Source organism: Protopterus annectens, chromosome 2.part0, assembly GCF_019279795.1.
Source record: "Protopterus annectens isolate FY-2018-M chromosome 2.part0, PAN1.0, whole genome shotgun sequence".
Classification (NCBI taxonomy): Eukaryota; Metazoa; Chordata; order Ceratodontiformes; family Protopteridae; genus Protopterus; species Protopterus annectens.
Window position 1 is genome coordinate 595,312,419 of NC_056728.1, and position 17,150 is coordinate 595,329,568.

The window sequence follows — 17,150 nt, forward strand, 5'->3', positions numbered from 1 at the left end:
ACTACTGGTCACGCAAGACAAAGTACAGTTTTGTACCTACCATAAATGTAGATGTTCGAGGATCCACATTGCTGCAGTCCTAACTATTGGGTAGTCCGCTGTCCAGTCGGCCCGAATACCAAAGTATACGGCTGACGTCGGTCCGGGCGCATTAGACTGACGTCAGTACGTCAGGGTACTAATGCGCATGACCGACGTCATATCCTCAGTCTTTTCTTGCCCCAGATGTCAGAAGACCCTAAAAAGATAAGGCCCAATATACCTGCACCAAAAATATGTACAATATATACAAAATTATCAGCATATAACCTCACCTACACAACCACCCCTAAACACAGAGGGGAAGGAGGGAGGGTAAATTGGACTGCAGCAATGTGGATCCTCGAACATCTACATTTATGGTAGGTACAAAACTGTACTATGTTCTTCATTCCACATTGCTGCAGTCCTAACTATTGGGTAGAATCCCAAAGCAGAGGTAAGGGAGGCTGGCAAATCATAAAGAAGCAGGAGCTGACAACATGCCTTGCAAAATAGCTGTGGCAAAACCAGCCCGAGACTTAGAGTAGAGAGGAAGGTGGTAATGCTTAGAGAAAGTATGCACTGAACTCCAAGTAGCTGCCTCCAAAATATCCTTAGTTGCCACCCCCCTTAGGAATGCTGTTGAAGTGGCAGTAGCCCTAGTGGAATGAGGCCTAATCCCAGCTGGAATCTCCTTGCCATGATGGGAATAACAAAATGCAATGCAAAACCCAATCCACCTAGAGATAGTTTGTTTTGACACAGGCTTGCCCTGCGAACTCAAAGCAAAAGAAACAAACAACTGCTGAGACTGCCTAAAATCCTTAGTCCTGCTTAAATAATAGCGCAATTGCCTGTGTACATCTAAAGTGTGCAAAATCTTTTCCCCTTTATTTTGGGGGTCTGCATAAAAAGTAGGCAAATGAATAGTTTGGTTTAAAGCCACACTAGAAACCACTTTAGGCATAAAGGAAGGATTAGTACGTAATGATACCCTATCCTTATGGAAAATCAAAAGGGCTCTACTGCCATAAGGGCCTGCAACTCAGACACCCTTCTTGCAGAAGTAATAGCCAACAGAAAAGCAGTCTTCCATGACAAGTATTTCAATTCAGCAGTAGCCGCAGGCTCAAAAGGTTGTAGAGTAAGTTTTTCCAACACAAAATTGAGATCCCAAGCAGGAGTAGGAGCTCTACGGGGGTCTTATATTCTTTGCCCCGCTAAGAAACTGCTTGAACAAAGGATGCGAAAACAATGGTGGGTCACAATCATAGTGAGCTGAAATTGCTGCAGCATGAATCTTAATGGAAGAGAAGGACAAACCTTTGTCCAATAACTCAGTAAGATATTGAAGAGCCACACTCAAATTAGGCTCAGAAATCTCCAAATTCTTTGCTGCACTCCAAAATAAAATCTCTTCCATTTTTCTGCGTACACTTTCCTTGTACTAGGTCTTCTAGCTTCCATAATCACATTTAAAACTTGTTGAGGAAGTTGAGACCTGCTGTGTTTCAACACAGAATATGCCAGGCTGTTAGATGAAGAGAGTGAAGCTTGACATTGAGCAGATGACCGTCCTTCTGAGATAACAGATGTGGAATCAAAGGTAAAGGCCATGGAGGCTTCCTTACCAGACTCCTTAGTAGTGGGTACCAGTGTTGCGAGGCCAATCTGGAGCTATTAAAATCATCCTTGGCTTGTCTTGTCTGACCTTTAAGAGCACCTTTGAAAGAAGAGGCAGAGGTGGAAAGGCATACACATGAAGATTTTTCCAACTGAAAGAAAGAGCATCCACTTTCCAAGCTGTGTGATGAAACCCCTTTGTGCAAAACTTTGGCAGCTGGTGGTTTAGTGGAGAAGCGAACAGATCTATGTCTGGAGTTCCCCATGACACTGTCAATGTCTGAAATACATGAAGATCCAGTTTCCACTCGTGGGGATCCATGATTTGTCTGCTTAACACATCTGCTAAGGAGTTCTGTGCTCCGGCAGAAACCTTGCCTGAAGAGTTAGTTGCAAGCTGAGCGCAGTCTCCCATAAAATCATTGCTTGCCTGCATAGAGGATAAGAATGTGTTCCCCTTGTTTGTTGATGTACCACATGACAGTTGTGTTGTCTGTTAGAATCAACACCTGCCCTGGAAGAAGTAACTCCTTGAAAGCCATTAATGCAAACTGGACTGCTAACATCTCCTTCATGTTGATATGTAGATGCTGTAGTCTGGCAGGCCACTTGTCTTGTATCCACTTTCCATTTAGATGAGCTCCCAAGCAATGTCCGAGGCATCTGTCGTTAAAATCTGACTCGCCTCTGGCCGGGTCACAGAGAGTCCCTTGTTTAGGTGACATTCCTGAGCCCACCACAAAAATTCTTTTTGAAGGCAAGGTATTATTTGAATGACAGTGTCCAAATCCTGGCAGTGCTGTGTCCATACATTTTGAGATACCATTGTAGCTTCCTCATATGCAGTTTGGCATTGGGAAGCACCAGAATACAAGATGCCATGAACCCTAATGCTTGAAGGACTGTCCTTGCAGTCAGCACGGACTGATGAGATAGTTGATGGAAGTAAAGTGATAGACTCTTTTGTTTGTCCGGGGTTAAAAAGGCCATCTGGGCTGCTGTATTCAGTCTCACACCCAGAAAGCACATGTCTTGAGAGGGTACTAGACTGGACTTTATTTCGTTCACAGAATACCCTAGGCATCTTAGCACTGCTATAACATATTCCAGATGCTGTAGAAAGTCTTCCTTTTCTTGAGCCAGAATCAGGCAGTCGTCCAAGTAAGGATAGATTTGAATTCCTTTTAGCCTGAAGTAAGCTATCACTGGAGCCAGAACCTTTGTGAATACTCTGGGCAGTAGATAAGCCAAAGGGCAATGCAGAGAACTGATAATGAGAATTTCCAGCTCGAAAACGCAGATACTTCCTGCAACCTAGTCTTATAGGCACATGAAGGTAAGCTTCCTTGAGATCTAAAGTTACCATCCAGTGATCTTTGCCCAGCAGAGGTAAAAGCTGTTGTAACGTCAACATCTTGAACTTGGGAATGTCCAGATAAGTGTTGAGGATAGATAAATCCAAAATTGGTCTCCACGTGTTCCCCTTCTTTGGTACTAGGAACAGGCGAGAATAAAATCCTAGGCCCCTTTCTGATACAGGGACTGGCTGAATGGCCCCTATTTGGAGTAACAGAGAAACTTGCTTGTGAGCCTCTTTCCTTTGTGGAGGAGGAACGTCTGGCATGCCTTTGAAAGGGGCAATGTATGGAAATAAAACCTGTAACCGTGGTGAATGATATCCAACACCCATCTGTCTTGAGTAATTAAATCCCAATTTTCTTTGAAAAGAGACAGTCTTCCTCCCAAAGGAGCTGCCAGACGAGAATCTACTGGCAGCTGAAAAGGCAGGTCATTGGGTCTGTTTACGAAAGGACTGACCCCTGCCCTCACCAGAAGTCTGAGCAGGTGAACTCCCTGTTCTAGGCCTAAAAGAACCTTGAGCTCTGCCCCTACCACGTCTAGACCTACCCCTAGACTGGAAATCATAAGCAGGATATGTCCATCCCTTAGTAGGCCAATTTCTACTAAACTTGGTGGCTGCACCTGCAAAAATCTTTTACAGTTTGCATAGACTTAGCTTTGTCCTCCATTTTCTTTAAAACTGCTTCCACAGGCGAACCAAACAACACATCAGACTGTAAAGGAGCATCCAAAATCCTTGTCTTAACATGCTCAGCTAAATTCTGATCCCTCAACCAGGCATGCCTGCGAAGAACAGAACTAGTGGCAGCCACCCTCGAGGAGGCCTGTACAGCATCAAAACCACATTGCAAAGAATGCTTACCCACTTGTTCAGACACATGAACTAAATCCAGCAACTCTTTACACTCAATACCTTCCGCCAAAGCATCCACCTTAGATTTCAATTGTGAAAGGAGATAATTTTGATATTTTAGCATGTGAAACTGACAATTCAATGGCTAAAGTGGAAGAAGTATACACTTTCTTTCCCCATCTATCCAAAGCCCTTGCCTCTTTATCAGTAGGAACAGGGTTTTTAACAACAGAGGCCTTAACACCTTTAGGTCCCTGAGAAACAGTTTCCGGGTCTGCCCTAGGACTCTTAAAAAGATACTTATGAGCTTCAGGCACCCTATAGTACCTATCAGGTTTAACAGGAGCAGGAGGCAAAGAATCAGGGTTCAGGGAAGCCTCTGCAAAAACATCTTCCACCACATTCAACACAGGAGGTATAGCCAAGGGCCTATGCTGGGGTAAAAACAAGAATTCCCTAAGCCTTTTCCTGGAATCAGAGTAATCTTGGCCTTCCCATTTAAAGTGCTCCCTCATGGAATGCAGAGTCTCTGAAAATGAGAAATCCTCAGGAGGAGAAGCTGTAGGAGTGGAATCATCCACATCAGAATCAGAATAAGGAGGATACTCCTGCACGTCTTCCGCAGAAGACTCAGAAGCCTCTGAACACTGTTCAAAACTCTCAAACTCAGGTTCCACCCTAGGCCTCTTATCAGGAGGGGGCATAGAACCTCTAATCAGAGTAATCAAATCTTCTGCCATTTTAAGCATATGTTTCTTAGGCACAGAACCTGAAGTGCTAGGAGAAGCCCCCACTGAAGCTAAACTTGGCCTACCTCTCAAAGAAGTCTTGGAAACAATAGGAGAGGCTTTAACTACCTTGGGAAGAGAGGGAAGAACAGTTACCTGAGAAGCCCCCTCAGCCTGGCCTACCTCCTGAGAAGGCACATCCTGCAACAGTAAAGTCTCTGCCTGAGACTCCAAAGAAACTCCTGGCAAAACCTCTGGCTCCACTGAGCCTTCTAAAGAACCGACGTCCGGGACTGCCGGTTCATCAACCCTAGGCTTTGCTGTTTTGTCCTTGCGCTTTTTGGACGAAGCGGGCGCCGGAGCATCCGACGGCATTTTATAATTACAACGCTTCCCAAACACTAACCTGGCACAGTCTAACCGTCTCTTAATAGTGCGTTTGTTAAATCTAGCACAAGAGCGGCATCCAACAACGTCGTGCTCAGGCCCTAAACAAGGTATACACAAGGTATGGTAATCCCTATGAGGTATTTGTTTCCCACAAGAAATACAGTTATTCACTTTTTCTGACATCCGGTTAAATACTGAGGCAAGAAAAAAACAAAATGTTCCCCAACGGGGTACTTAGCCAACTTTGATTCGGTCTGAAACTCCGGCTTCAGAAAATTTCAGAACGCCAACCTGCACTCGCAAAACTGCTTCTGCATCGGACCATGCTGCAAAAAAGACTGAGGATATGACGTCGGTCATGCGCATTAGTACCCTGACGTACTGACGTCAGTCTAATGCGCCCGGACCGACGTCAGCCGTATACTTTGGTATTCGGGCCGACTGGACAGCGGACTACCCAATAGTTAGGACTGCAGCAATGTGGAATGAAGAACATCAAGCCAATTAAGGTAAACCCTATATGTATACTTTCCAGTAAATAACAGGAAAATGGCAAAACTGCCAAAACTAACGATTTAGGCAAAAAGCGCAACTGCGCCTAGCTACTGGTACACAGGATACTACTACTACGGTCACACAAGACCACAAGACAATTAAGATAAAGCCTTATATATATGTATATTTTCAGTAAATATGCAAAAAAAACACTAGTTAATGAAAAATGCAAAAACTTGGCTAGAGCCAAGAGAAGCACATCCGAACTCGTCGATGCGGCAAATGAGATCTGGGGATTGCACTGGTGCACCATGGGATATCTGCTTAGCCACAAGTCAACCAGAAGTCTTCGAGCTTGAAAATCGTCCGAGTCGGAGCCGAGGATCGCTCCGAACCCATATGTAAAAATGAAGGTGAGATTGGATTACCTAACATTGGAGCTTATTAATGAGAGTGTTACAAGTGTACAGCCGTTTTGTTTTCGAAACTTTAAACAGTAAATGAGATGGGATATTTTTGATGTTTGTTGGGAGGCTGTTCCCCAGTTTAGTAATGTATACAGAGTAAAAGCAGTCATCATTATGATTTTTAGATTTTTATTAAGCACTTATTGTTGCTTCAGAGAACACACTTCTCTGCAGAGTAACTACCAATTTAATAAATGGCTGGTGACACATCCTCCTTTGAATTTTTTCCCTGGGATAATAATCTGTGCTTTGTCATGGCTTAATTGCAAAGTGGTCTGCCACTGTTTCATGGTCTCTGTAATGTAGTCAATCAGTGTAGTGTATATCTTATACATTTTTAAGAACTCTTTTATCCACAAATGTGGGATACTATCAAATGCTTTTTTTATAGTCAATCCATGCCATAGTTAAATTCTTCCCCTTTTTACAGTTCTCCAGTATGACTTTAGTTAACAACAAATGAATCATTGTTCCATATGACTTTCTTTTATTGCCCTTTTGTTCTACTGCCATAATTGAGTTTTCTTCTAAATGACTATAAACTCTGTCAGCATCAATTCCCGTGTACAGTTTATATGCCATCGGAAGGCAAGCTATTGGTCTATGATTCTTAGGGTAGCTTACAGGTTCACTCTTAAGTAGGGGCATTGCTTTTCCTGTTGTTAGCCAGGTTGGTGTCTGTTCGGGGTGTGCATATTAATAGTTTTTACTCATGGCTAAATCTTCGTGCAAAGATGTTAATATTTTAACCAAATGTTAGGTACTGCAGCTGGGCCTGGGGTTTTACAATTATAATTTTTTCTTAACTTTGTTTCAATCCCTCTGGCTGTTGCTTCATCCCATTTCATATCCTGCACCTTTAAACTTCTTATTCTTTCTTTTACTACTTCTATCCATTTAGCATCTTTGTTATGTTCCACGAGATCTTCATAGATATTTCTCCAAAATGTATCTATTTCTTCTTTTTTGACAATCTTTCAATTCCTTTTACCTTGTTTCCCAATTCTCTATAAAACTTTTTTGGGTCATCAATAAATTGCTTATTTTGTACTTTTCCTTTATGTCTATCTGTGTATCTTCTATGTTTTTCTGCCTGTGCTGAAATTTTTAGTTTATTTGTGATAGTGCAGGACAGATACTGGTCTGTTCTAATACTGTGCATTGTTTTTTTCATATCTATCTTTTTTAGTATTTTTGTTGCTCTATTCCCTCTTTTATAGTCTTCTAACAGTGACACTTTTTGTCTTAAATGCTTTATAGTTTTCCTCTATTCAATACTTCCATGATGGTATTCAATTTCTTCCCTTCCTTTCCCCTGCTACCCTGTCTTGTTGTGGTAGAACTTTATCAGGTATTAATTTAGCAGCACAGTAATATATCCTGTTTACGTCTGGTATATCACACAGATCTCTATGGACAGTCCTAATTACTACATTCATTTGTTTTATCAGACTTCTGACTTTTGGGTTTTACTGACCTTCTGCAGTCTATTTCTCTCATTGATCTTATATCTACCCATGTCCTAAATCAAGCAACTCTTCTCTTAGCTCATTTTCTTCCAAACTGAGGGCACATCTCTTGTTTTCCATTTCCTGTGGGCATTCTATAGCATCTTCCTGTGGTACCTTCTCTTCAATTTCATCCTGTGCCATGTATTGCTCTGTCAAATGGGAACTCACTGGCCTATCACTCCTCAACACTGACTGCATCAGAGTTTCCACAGTTGCCTGTTCCTTTCCTTGCTGTCTAGCTTCAAGTGAACGTTTACACTGGTTTCCTGTAGAAGACTCAAAACTATCTTGATATGGTACCTGACTAATTGCTTCCTGTTCCACTGGTTTTTCCTTAGCTTGGATATCCATTGCTCTATCCTGGTTGTGGTGTTTTCTGCATTCAATTTTCTACACTGAATCCTTCACTTTGCAGGTACTCCATAACTTCAGTTTCTATTTCTTTAACTTCTCCATTACTAACTCTCCTTTTCTACTTTTCCTCTTTGTCTTCTTATTTTTGTATTCTAAAGTTTTCCAAGTCTGGATTCTGTATTATGTATGGTTGTTGTCATCTTTAAGGATCTGCAATGAAAATCCCACTATTTCTTGAACTTCCCCCTTGCTTCATCATCACTCCTTTCCACTTTGAATTATAACCTTCTGCTTGTGTTATGTATATGAGCCTTAACTGTGTAGATTTAAAATATCCAGACAAATCAGGAAACTTAAACCACTTTGTTCTGTCAGAAGGATCAGACTGATATGATAGTTTGAGAGAATATTCTGAAATAGCAAACCTGATGTTGAATTCTATTAAGTGAAAAATTAAAGGGATGGCAGTGGCAAAAAAGGGAAGGAAATCAAATTGTGATTATTTACATGATGGAGTTTAGTACAGATTATATAATTATGTAAGTATGACAAGGGAAGCAGATCGAGAAATATTAAAAATTGAAAAAAGGTTACATCTGGGACTGATGTTTTATACATGCAATAAAATGTGGATGTAAAAACTGGACCAACTGTAGTGATATGTTTTTTGGACAATATGTCGGTTAGGGCAAATATTAGCAGCAATGAACGTAATGTTATTCACACCTCTCAACTATCCAGATTTTTGCAGAATATCCATAGTTTTGCCTCATACTTTTGGTTGTTCTTCATATATTCTGTGTTGTTCCGGTAAATCACTGAGGCTTGAAGTTGCTAAATAATGACTTATAACCGAGTTTCAGACTTCATATCCTTCAGAAAATACTTTACTAACACAAATACTGTCATTGTAACAACTTTCTACGTTTGTAAGAGCAATATTTAAAATCTGTCCCTATTCTGGGGCCTTTGTCCAGATTTCTTACTCTTAGAGGTCGAGAGGTGTGATGTTATTAATGGTAGAGGGTTGTTTAACATACAGAAAAACATTCTGTAGAATGAAGCTAAAATTACATTTCATACATTGTGGCAGAATCATGTTAATATGAGATCCTGCTACATATTCTGGGAAGAATGGTGGGAGGGAGACCACTAAAGGGAAAGTGCAGATGGAGTACTTGTACAGAAGAAAGATATAACAAACACATATAAAACAGTGAGAATAGGTAATATATGAAGGAAAAGCATGAACGTACAGAAAGAAGAGAAGATGCAGTTGGAGAGAAAATTGTATGAAAAATGTGGAGAACAATAAAAAAAATAGTTAAAAGATGCAAAGGAATATTACTAAACAAAAGAAAATAGAAATACCTCCACATCTAGCACAGAATGTACAGAAAAGGTGGCATTTATGAATGTGTTGACAGATACACATTACTACAGTACTAGACAAGGGTTGTTGGTTTGTGCGGTGATGTAGTTGCAACAAATACATGAAAAGAAAGTAAAAAAACGATACAGAAAAGACCTATGAAACAATTTACTGAAAAGACAAAGAAAGATACAATAAAGACATTGTCATGAGTGAAATTATGAAGTACTACAAAGGGCAGATGGTAAGTGAGCTATAGAAATGGATTTTTTTACAACTGTAACAGATAACCAGTGTTTTCTACTCACAGAAGTTTTGTAGGAAATTTATAAATAAAAAAAAAAGTAAAAATATGTGAAAAAGAAGACATGCGAGTATTAAAAAATTGAAGACCTTAACTGGGATTCATAGAAGCTTACCAAAACAGAAAGTCTTGACATGAATGCTTTTCCTTATGAGTAAGCCTTGCTGATTTTTAGATCTCATTAAAGTTGAGGTTTCCCACTAGCGGGGCCCTAAACCTAGAAGGCTGTGTCACTGGCAAAGCTGCATGACACTACAACAATCCAGCAAAGTGGCTAAGGCTGATTACCCATGTGCTCTCCTCGTGAAATGCCAGCTGTTCTCAATTTACACTGAGAATCACTCAGCCTTGTAAAGTTTCACTACTGCAGGAAAAACTGAAAGCCATCAAAAGAAGGTGATCACCCACTCACTCATATGGAAGCAATTACAGTGCAAGTACATTCAGCAAACACATGGGAGTTGGGGGGGGGGATGTTAGTGAGTGGATGTGTGTGCACTTGTCTCTAGGGGTATAAATGAAGTTGTGTGTGTGTGTGTGTGTGTGTGTGTGTGTGTGTGTGTGTATGTGTGTGTGTGAGCGCATGTGTGTCTGTCTGGGTGGCTGGGCTACAGGGGTGTTAGGGAATTGAGAGTCTGGATGTGTGTGTCTGTCTGTGCGGCTGGGCTACAGGAGGGTTAGCAGGGAATTGAGAGTCTGGATGTGTGTGTACAGAAATCCAGTGCAATGGCACTCAGCATGAAGGCAATAAAATGACCGGCCACAGTAAGACACAGTCACAGCCAAGCACAAGAAGGACAATGGGCCAAGGGCAAACACTAAATCTCACTAAGGCAGCAAAATGCACACCCATCCCAACAATGCTGTGAGTGATGCCACTTGCAATGGAGAGGCCAGCCAAGTCATCTCCCAAATGTCCATTTGTAATGAGCGTTTACAATATGCTTTATTCTGATATATTTCAGAATATTTACCATATGGTTTTCTGCCTCTCAACTAGTTTTCCAATAAATTAGACACACAAAAAATGTGAGAACTCCTAACCTAAGCAACCAATGTTTCTGTTTATCAACACAGTACTTCCACTCCTGCTCTCGAACAGCATAAATGTACTCCACACCACAAAAGTGCTTTGGAAGCAGTGCAGTTGCTGTTGTTAATCGTGTTCTGGCAGTACTGTAAAGTTAATTAAAATACAATCTTAAGGATAACCTGATGAACTGGCTAACAAGAAAAAAAAAAACACACACACAGCTAGCTGCCTATATCCCTAATGGTGCAAACATCTGTTGAAAATGATACTGTGTGTATAATGCATTTGAGGGTTTTCCAATATTATGTAAGGTTCAAAAGTATGAACATGCAGCAAAAGGAAGATGTTCTAAAGCAGACAAAAAATTGATATGAACAAAGTATTTATAAATAAAGCATTTACCTTTGGTTTCTGTACAGCTGCCTGTTTGCCCTCTGAGCCATGAAACTGTGTCTCTTTTTTACCCCATCCAACAGTAATAAACTTCCCTAAGGATAGAAAAAGTACTATCATTAAACTTTCAGATATCATTTCAATCTGTGCAACATTTAGTTTATCCCTTCTTCATAAAGGATTAAGCTAAAGCAAAATCATGACTTCTAAAGTGGAAGAAGCAAGTGTAGGAGTCTGCTGCTTTTGACCTTTCCAAACAAGAAATAGTAAACACGTGAAATACATATTCTCTCAAGAATGGAAGACCTTCTGGAACCCTAAAGCTTTAATTAAATCCTTGCAAATTATTTAATAGGATTATATATGCTTCTCATCACAGAAGTGCATGCCCCAAAAATGAATTGCATCTTCTGAAATGCTGTGTGCACAAAGTAAAAAGGAAACAAAAAACTTGTGAATATACACAGACACTAACCGAAGCTACCCTGTTTTTATTTTAATCTTACAGATAATTCCCTTGGCAGCTGCCTGTCTGCTCTGCACATACACTCTTTCATATGTTCAAGGTACCCACACATCCTTCCTTAAACCACTTCTGAAGTCATGGTAGTATATTACACAGCAATAACACATTCTCACAAAAATCTATTTACTTAATATTAATCCTTGTGTAAGTTAAGCAGCATATCATCTCCTGTTATCCCCCTTCTGCCACTCCTCTAGAAAACAGCAGTTGGTTACGATTATCACCAGGCTGAATTGTGAAATGCCACATGAAAGGGCTACAGTGAAGGATCAAACGATGTTGCTGTCTGCATGAAGGAGAGAGGACTCAAGAGGTACTCAGACTGCTCTGTCTTCTCACTGTACCCAACATTTGCCAAGACACATCTCTAGTTCTTTGCTACAGACCAAAAAAACAAGCCCATCTACCTACTTAAATGGATAAACTACTGGAAACGTCAAGGTATCTTTATTCCTCCCACAGAGATGGTATCAAAGACAGTCTCCAAGATCAGCTAGATGAAGTGATTTTTATCTGGACTAATCCTTTATACTGTGGTACTTCACTGCATTCTGTGAGCCACAAAGGAAAATATGAAGCAAGTCTGTATACAGCTTATATCATGTTAGTAAATGCTGAGTAGATGAGGGCAGGATATAAAGAAAAGACTTCAAATGGTCTGCTTTTTACCTACTAGATGAGAGAACAGCAAAAACGGACAACATAAATCCAGAGCACTGACAGAAGGCAGGTAGTGAGAATAGGCACTGAAGTTGAAAGCTTACAATAGTGAATGTCAACAGCAGAAGTAGATTTATTTGAAGACTTGAGAAGGGAGGACATTCTGTTCTGGTCCCCCAAATATCAATGATGGCTAGAACTAGGCCATGCAGGACAAAAGGTTTAACATAAGATGGATAAAGATGGACAAGGAGGACATACTGTTAGCACTTTACCCAAGACCATAAATGTCCTACCCAAAGGGAGAGAAGGTTGGAGACAAAACCCCAAGTGTTTGGGGGATGGGTCAGCAAAACAAAGGACTTCATCCTTGGGTTCATATGAGAGCATTCAGGATCAGACCTATGCAGAGGATCCATATCTGCTGGGTGAAAAAAATCCCTCGCAAACATCTGTTTACCTTCAAGCATCATACTTTGGATATTACAGAACTGACTTCCAGGGAAAGGGAGATGGAAGCAAACTCAAGAAACAACACAGGCCATCCCAATTACGGAATGAGAGATAACGGGCTTTTTAAATGAAGACTGAAGATGCAACTGCCACTGCAAAGCAAATATGTCATCCTCTATGTCTCCCCAAAAGGCGGCTCTTCAGCAGAATCAAAAAAGGAGGAGGAATCCTTATCCCTCTCCATTTGCAAAAAGAAGGCTAACTTACCAGTGTAGATGGTAGAAGTGATGAGGAATAGCTTCTTTACACAGAAATCTTTTTGAGAGTCCATCATTCTCCTGTACATGGAGAGGGAATATAAATGTCCAGATAGCTACTAGTCACAGCAGCACATGCTTGGAATAACATGTCCTGAGAGATGGCAAGGATTTGCAGGCACATAAAGTGCAGTCTGAAACTGAGGCAATTTAGACAGTAGCAGATTCAGTGTTGGACCACAACTGTGATTTTCATGTACTACTTGCTGGAATCTGTTTTTCTGGATCCACAAGAGTTTTCCAACAAGATCAAGAAAGTACAGTTGTGTACCTACCATAAATGTAGATGTTCGAGTGTATTCACTGTTGCAGTCATTACACTTGGGTTATCCTGCTGGCAGGCTACCCGCAGTCAGCCTGAATTCCAAAGTCCTGGTCCGGCGTCGGTTGCTGTCGCCTCTTCCCTGACGTCAGTGTGCCAGGGGTATAAAAGATGCAGCCGACGCCATTTTCTTCAGTTTTTCTTGCCCCAGATGTCAGGTGCCCCCAAAAGAGTAGGCTGTAAAAATTATGATCATAAAAAATCATGCACATAACCTTCATTTACAAGCAAATACACCACATAGGTTGTATAGAATAGATAGGTACAGATGAGTCCCAGCAAAGAAAAAGGGGGATGGAGAGAGGGTAACCTGGACTGCAACAGTGAATACACTCGAACATCTACATTTATGGTAGGTACACAACTGTACTATGTTCATCGTGTTTCACTGTTGCAGTCATTACACTTGGGTTGAATCCCAAAGCTGAGGTAGGGTGGCTGGGCCTAAACAGAGTTTGGAGTGGCTATGAGGCCCTGCAGAACTGCAGTGGCAAAGCCTGCTCTGGATTTAGAGTAGAGAGGTAAATGGTAGTGCTTTGTAAAAGTGTGCACTGAAGTCCATGTTGCAGCCTCCAAAATATCCTTGGTTGGTACTCCTCTAAGGAAGGCTGCTGAAGTGGCTGCTGCTCTGGTAGAATGTGGCCTAATGCCCTTGGGCACTGATTTGCCATGTTGTGAATAGCAGAAACGAATGCAGTGGGCTATCCATTTTGAAATAGTCTGTTTTGAAATGGCTTTTCCTTTGCAGCATATGCCACTAAGAGTTGCTCAGTCTTTCTGAAGGCTTTAGTCTTGTCCAAGTAAAAGCGTAGCTGTCTGTGTATGTCCAAAGTATGCAGAAGTCTCTCTCCCTTATTCTGTGGATTTGGGTAAAAGGTAGGCAAATGTATGGTTTGGTTAAGAGCCACGCTGGACACTACCTTAGGCATAAATGTCGGGTTTGTCCTTAGAGAAACCCTGTCCTGATGAAAAATAATAAAAGGTTCCACAGCCATTAGTGCCTGTAACTCTGACTCTTCTTGCTGAAGTTATTGCTAGGAGAAGAGCAGTTTTCCATGACAAGTGTTTTATCTCTGCTGTATTGGCAGGCTCAAAAGGAGGCAGAGTGAGCTTTTCCAAGACAAATTTGAGGTCCCATGTAGGAATTGGAGCTTTCCTTGGAGGTCTTATGTTTTTGGCCCCTCTGAGAAACTGTCTTAGCAGTGGATGAGAAAAATAGGTGGTTCCGTATTGTAATGAGCTGAAATGGCAGAGGCATGGATCTTAATTGATGAGAAGGACAGGCCTTTGTCCAGCATCTCAGTTAGGTATTGCAAAATCTGAGGAATATTTGGTTCAAGCGAGTCAATTCCCCGTGCTTGGTTCCGAGCACAGAATCTCTTCCATTTTTCTGCATAAGATTTTCTGGTGCTGGGCCTCCTGGCTTCCAAAATAACATCCATAACTGCTTTATAGAGAGGTGTGTGCTGAATGATTACATTATCGGCCATGCAGCCAGATCTAGGGTTCTGAGTTGGCTGTGCAGGATCTGATTGTTCTGCTGGGTCAGCAAATGAGGTATTAGAGGCAATGTCCAGGCTGGGCCTTGAGACAAGCTCTTTAGGATTGGGTACCAGTGCTGGCGTGGCCAGTCTGGGGCAATCAGTATCATTTTTGGCTTCTCTTGTCTGACCTTTTGGAGTACCTTGGAGAGGAGAGGCAGAGGAGGGAAGGCATATACTGCAAGGGCTTTCCAGCTGAATGAAAAGGCGTCCACTTTCCATGCTTGCTTGTGATAAGTCCGAGTACAGAATCTTTGTAGCTGGCAGTTGTGAGGGGAAGCGAATAGATCTATTTCTGGGCATCCCCATTTCCCTGTTATCATGTTGAAGATTTGTGGGTCTAGTTTCCATTCGAGAGGATGCATGAGGTTTCTGCGTCTGCCAAAGTATTTGTCTTTCCTGGCAGGTATTGTGCTTGCAGATGTACTTGATAAGTCAATGCTGTGTCCCACAAAGTCATGGCTTGCCTGCAGAGGGGGAAGGAATGTGTGCCCCCTTGCTTGTTTATGTACCACATGACTGTAGTATTGTCCATCTTTATATCAGTAGTTGTCCTGGATGAAGTAGGTCCTTGAAGGCTGTCAGGGCATTTTGTACAGCTAGCATCTCTTTTTGATTGATATGAAGATGCATTTGGTTTGTGGGCCATGTGCCCTGAATACATTTTCCTGCCATGTGTGCCCGCCAGGCATAATCTGATGCATCTGTTGTTAGTGTTTGCCTGGCAGTGGGTAAGGTGAATGGCTGTCCCTTGTTGTGGTGACAGGCCTGTGCCCACCATAGAAATTTCTGTTGCAGGCAGGGAATAAAGAGTAATTACGGTTTCCAGGCTGTGGCAGTGTTGAGTCCAAACACTTTTTAGATACCAATGTAGTTTCCTCATATGCAGTTTTGCATATGTAATTAGTAGAATGCAGGATGCCATGTAGCCTAGAGCCTGCAGAATTTTTCTTGCAGATAACTGGGTCTTTGTTGCCATGTCTTTGAAGTAAGAAGTCAGATGCATTTGTTTGTCTGGCATGAGATCAGCCATCTGGGCAGTTGTATTTAAGCTTGCACCCAGGAATATTATGTCTTGAGAGGATACTAGTTTTGATTTCTTTTTGTTTACTGTGTACTCTAGGCAAATTAGTAATCTTTTTACCAACGCCAGATGCTGTAGTAGAATATCTTTGTCCGTTGCTTGAATAAGGCAGTCGTCCAAGTAGGGGTATATTTAAATTCCTCTCTGTCTGCAAAATGCAATTAGTGGAGCCAGGCCTTTTGTGAAGACCCTGGGCACAGTAGATAAGCCAAAGGGCAGTGCAGAGAATTGGTAGTGCAGAGAGCCAGCTATGAATCTGAGGTATCTTCTGCAAGAATGTCTGATTGGGACATGCATGTATGCCTCTTTCAGGTCCAAAGTTACAAGCCAAGCCTTCTTGTCCAGCATGGGCAGAAGCTGTTGTAGAGTCAGCATTTTGAATTTTGGGACGTCCAAAAAACTATTTAGAATAGATAGGTCCAGAATTGGTCTCCAAGCTTTGTCCTTTCTTGGTACTAAGAAAAGTCTTGAGTAAAATCCTCGTCCCTGCTCCTGGTGTGGCACTGGCTGAATAGCCCCCATGTCCATGAGGGATGTGCCTCTTGCCATTGATTGCGTGGCAGGTCTGGCATGCCTTTTGCCTTTGGAAGGGTGTGAAAGTGGAACCTGTAACCCTGAGAGACTATATTTAAGACCCATTTGTCCTGGGTGATCTTGTGCCAGTTTTGTGAAAAAAGTGCTAGCTTTCCCCCTAAGGGTGTTGCCAAAAAGTAAGAGCTTGGCACTGGCAGAGGGAAGACATTGGGACTGTTTTCTATAAGGCTGTGATTTGTCTTCTCTGCTTTTGGAGGTAGAAGCACCCCATTGTTTGGGCCTGTATTAGCCCTGGGGCTATTGCCTGCCTCTAGGGTGTCTGAATCTGCCTCTTTGTGGTCTGTCTGACACAGGAAAGGACCAATTCTTAGTGGGCCAGTTCCTGCTAAATCTGGGTGGCTGTACCTGTAAGAAATCCTTTACTGTCTGCATAGATGTTGCCTTATCCTCCATTTTCTTTAACACCTCCTCTGCCTTAACACCAAACAAAGTATCGTGCTGTAATGGAGCATCCAATAATTTTGCTTTAACATGATCAGGCAGATTCTGTTCCTTTAACCAAGCATGCCTTCTACAGAACCAGTAACAGCGGCCCTGCACGAGGCCTCCAGTGAATCATAGCCACATTGCAAAGTATGTTTTCCTACTTGTTCAGCTACATGCAATAAATCCTGCAAATCTTTGTTCTCAGAACATTCAGAATTTGTCAACATTTTTTGTTTTAACAAAGACATTAAGTATTGCTGATATTTGAGCATATGAAACTGACAATTTAAAGCCCTTACAGCCAAGGCAGCAGAAGTGTAA

General features: G+C 41.7%; 1 protein-coding gene across 1 annotated transcript in view; it reads right to left on the reverse strand.

Moving 5' to 3' along the window:
* ELP1 (elongator acetyltransferase complex subunit 1) overlaps positions 1–17,150 on the reverse strand; it is a 1,639,125-nt gene that overhangs the window by 1,412,764 nt on the left and 209,211 nt on the right. The window contains exon 6 of the mRNA XM_044060975.1: positions 10,916–11,001. Coding sequence (XP_043916910.1) covers positions 10,916–11,001 — 86 coding nt within the window. The remainder of the gene's footprint in view (positions 1–10,915; positions 11,002–17,150) is intronic.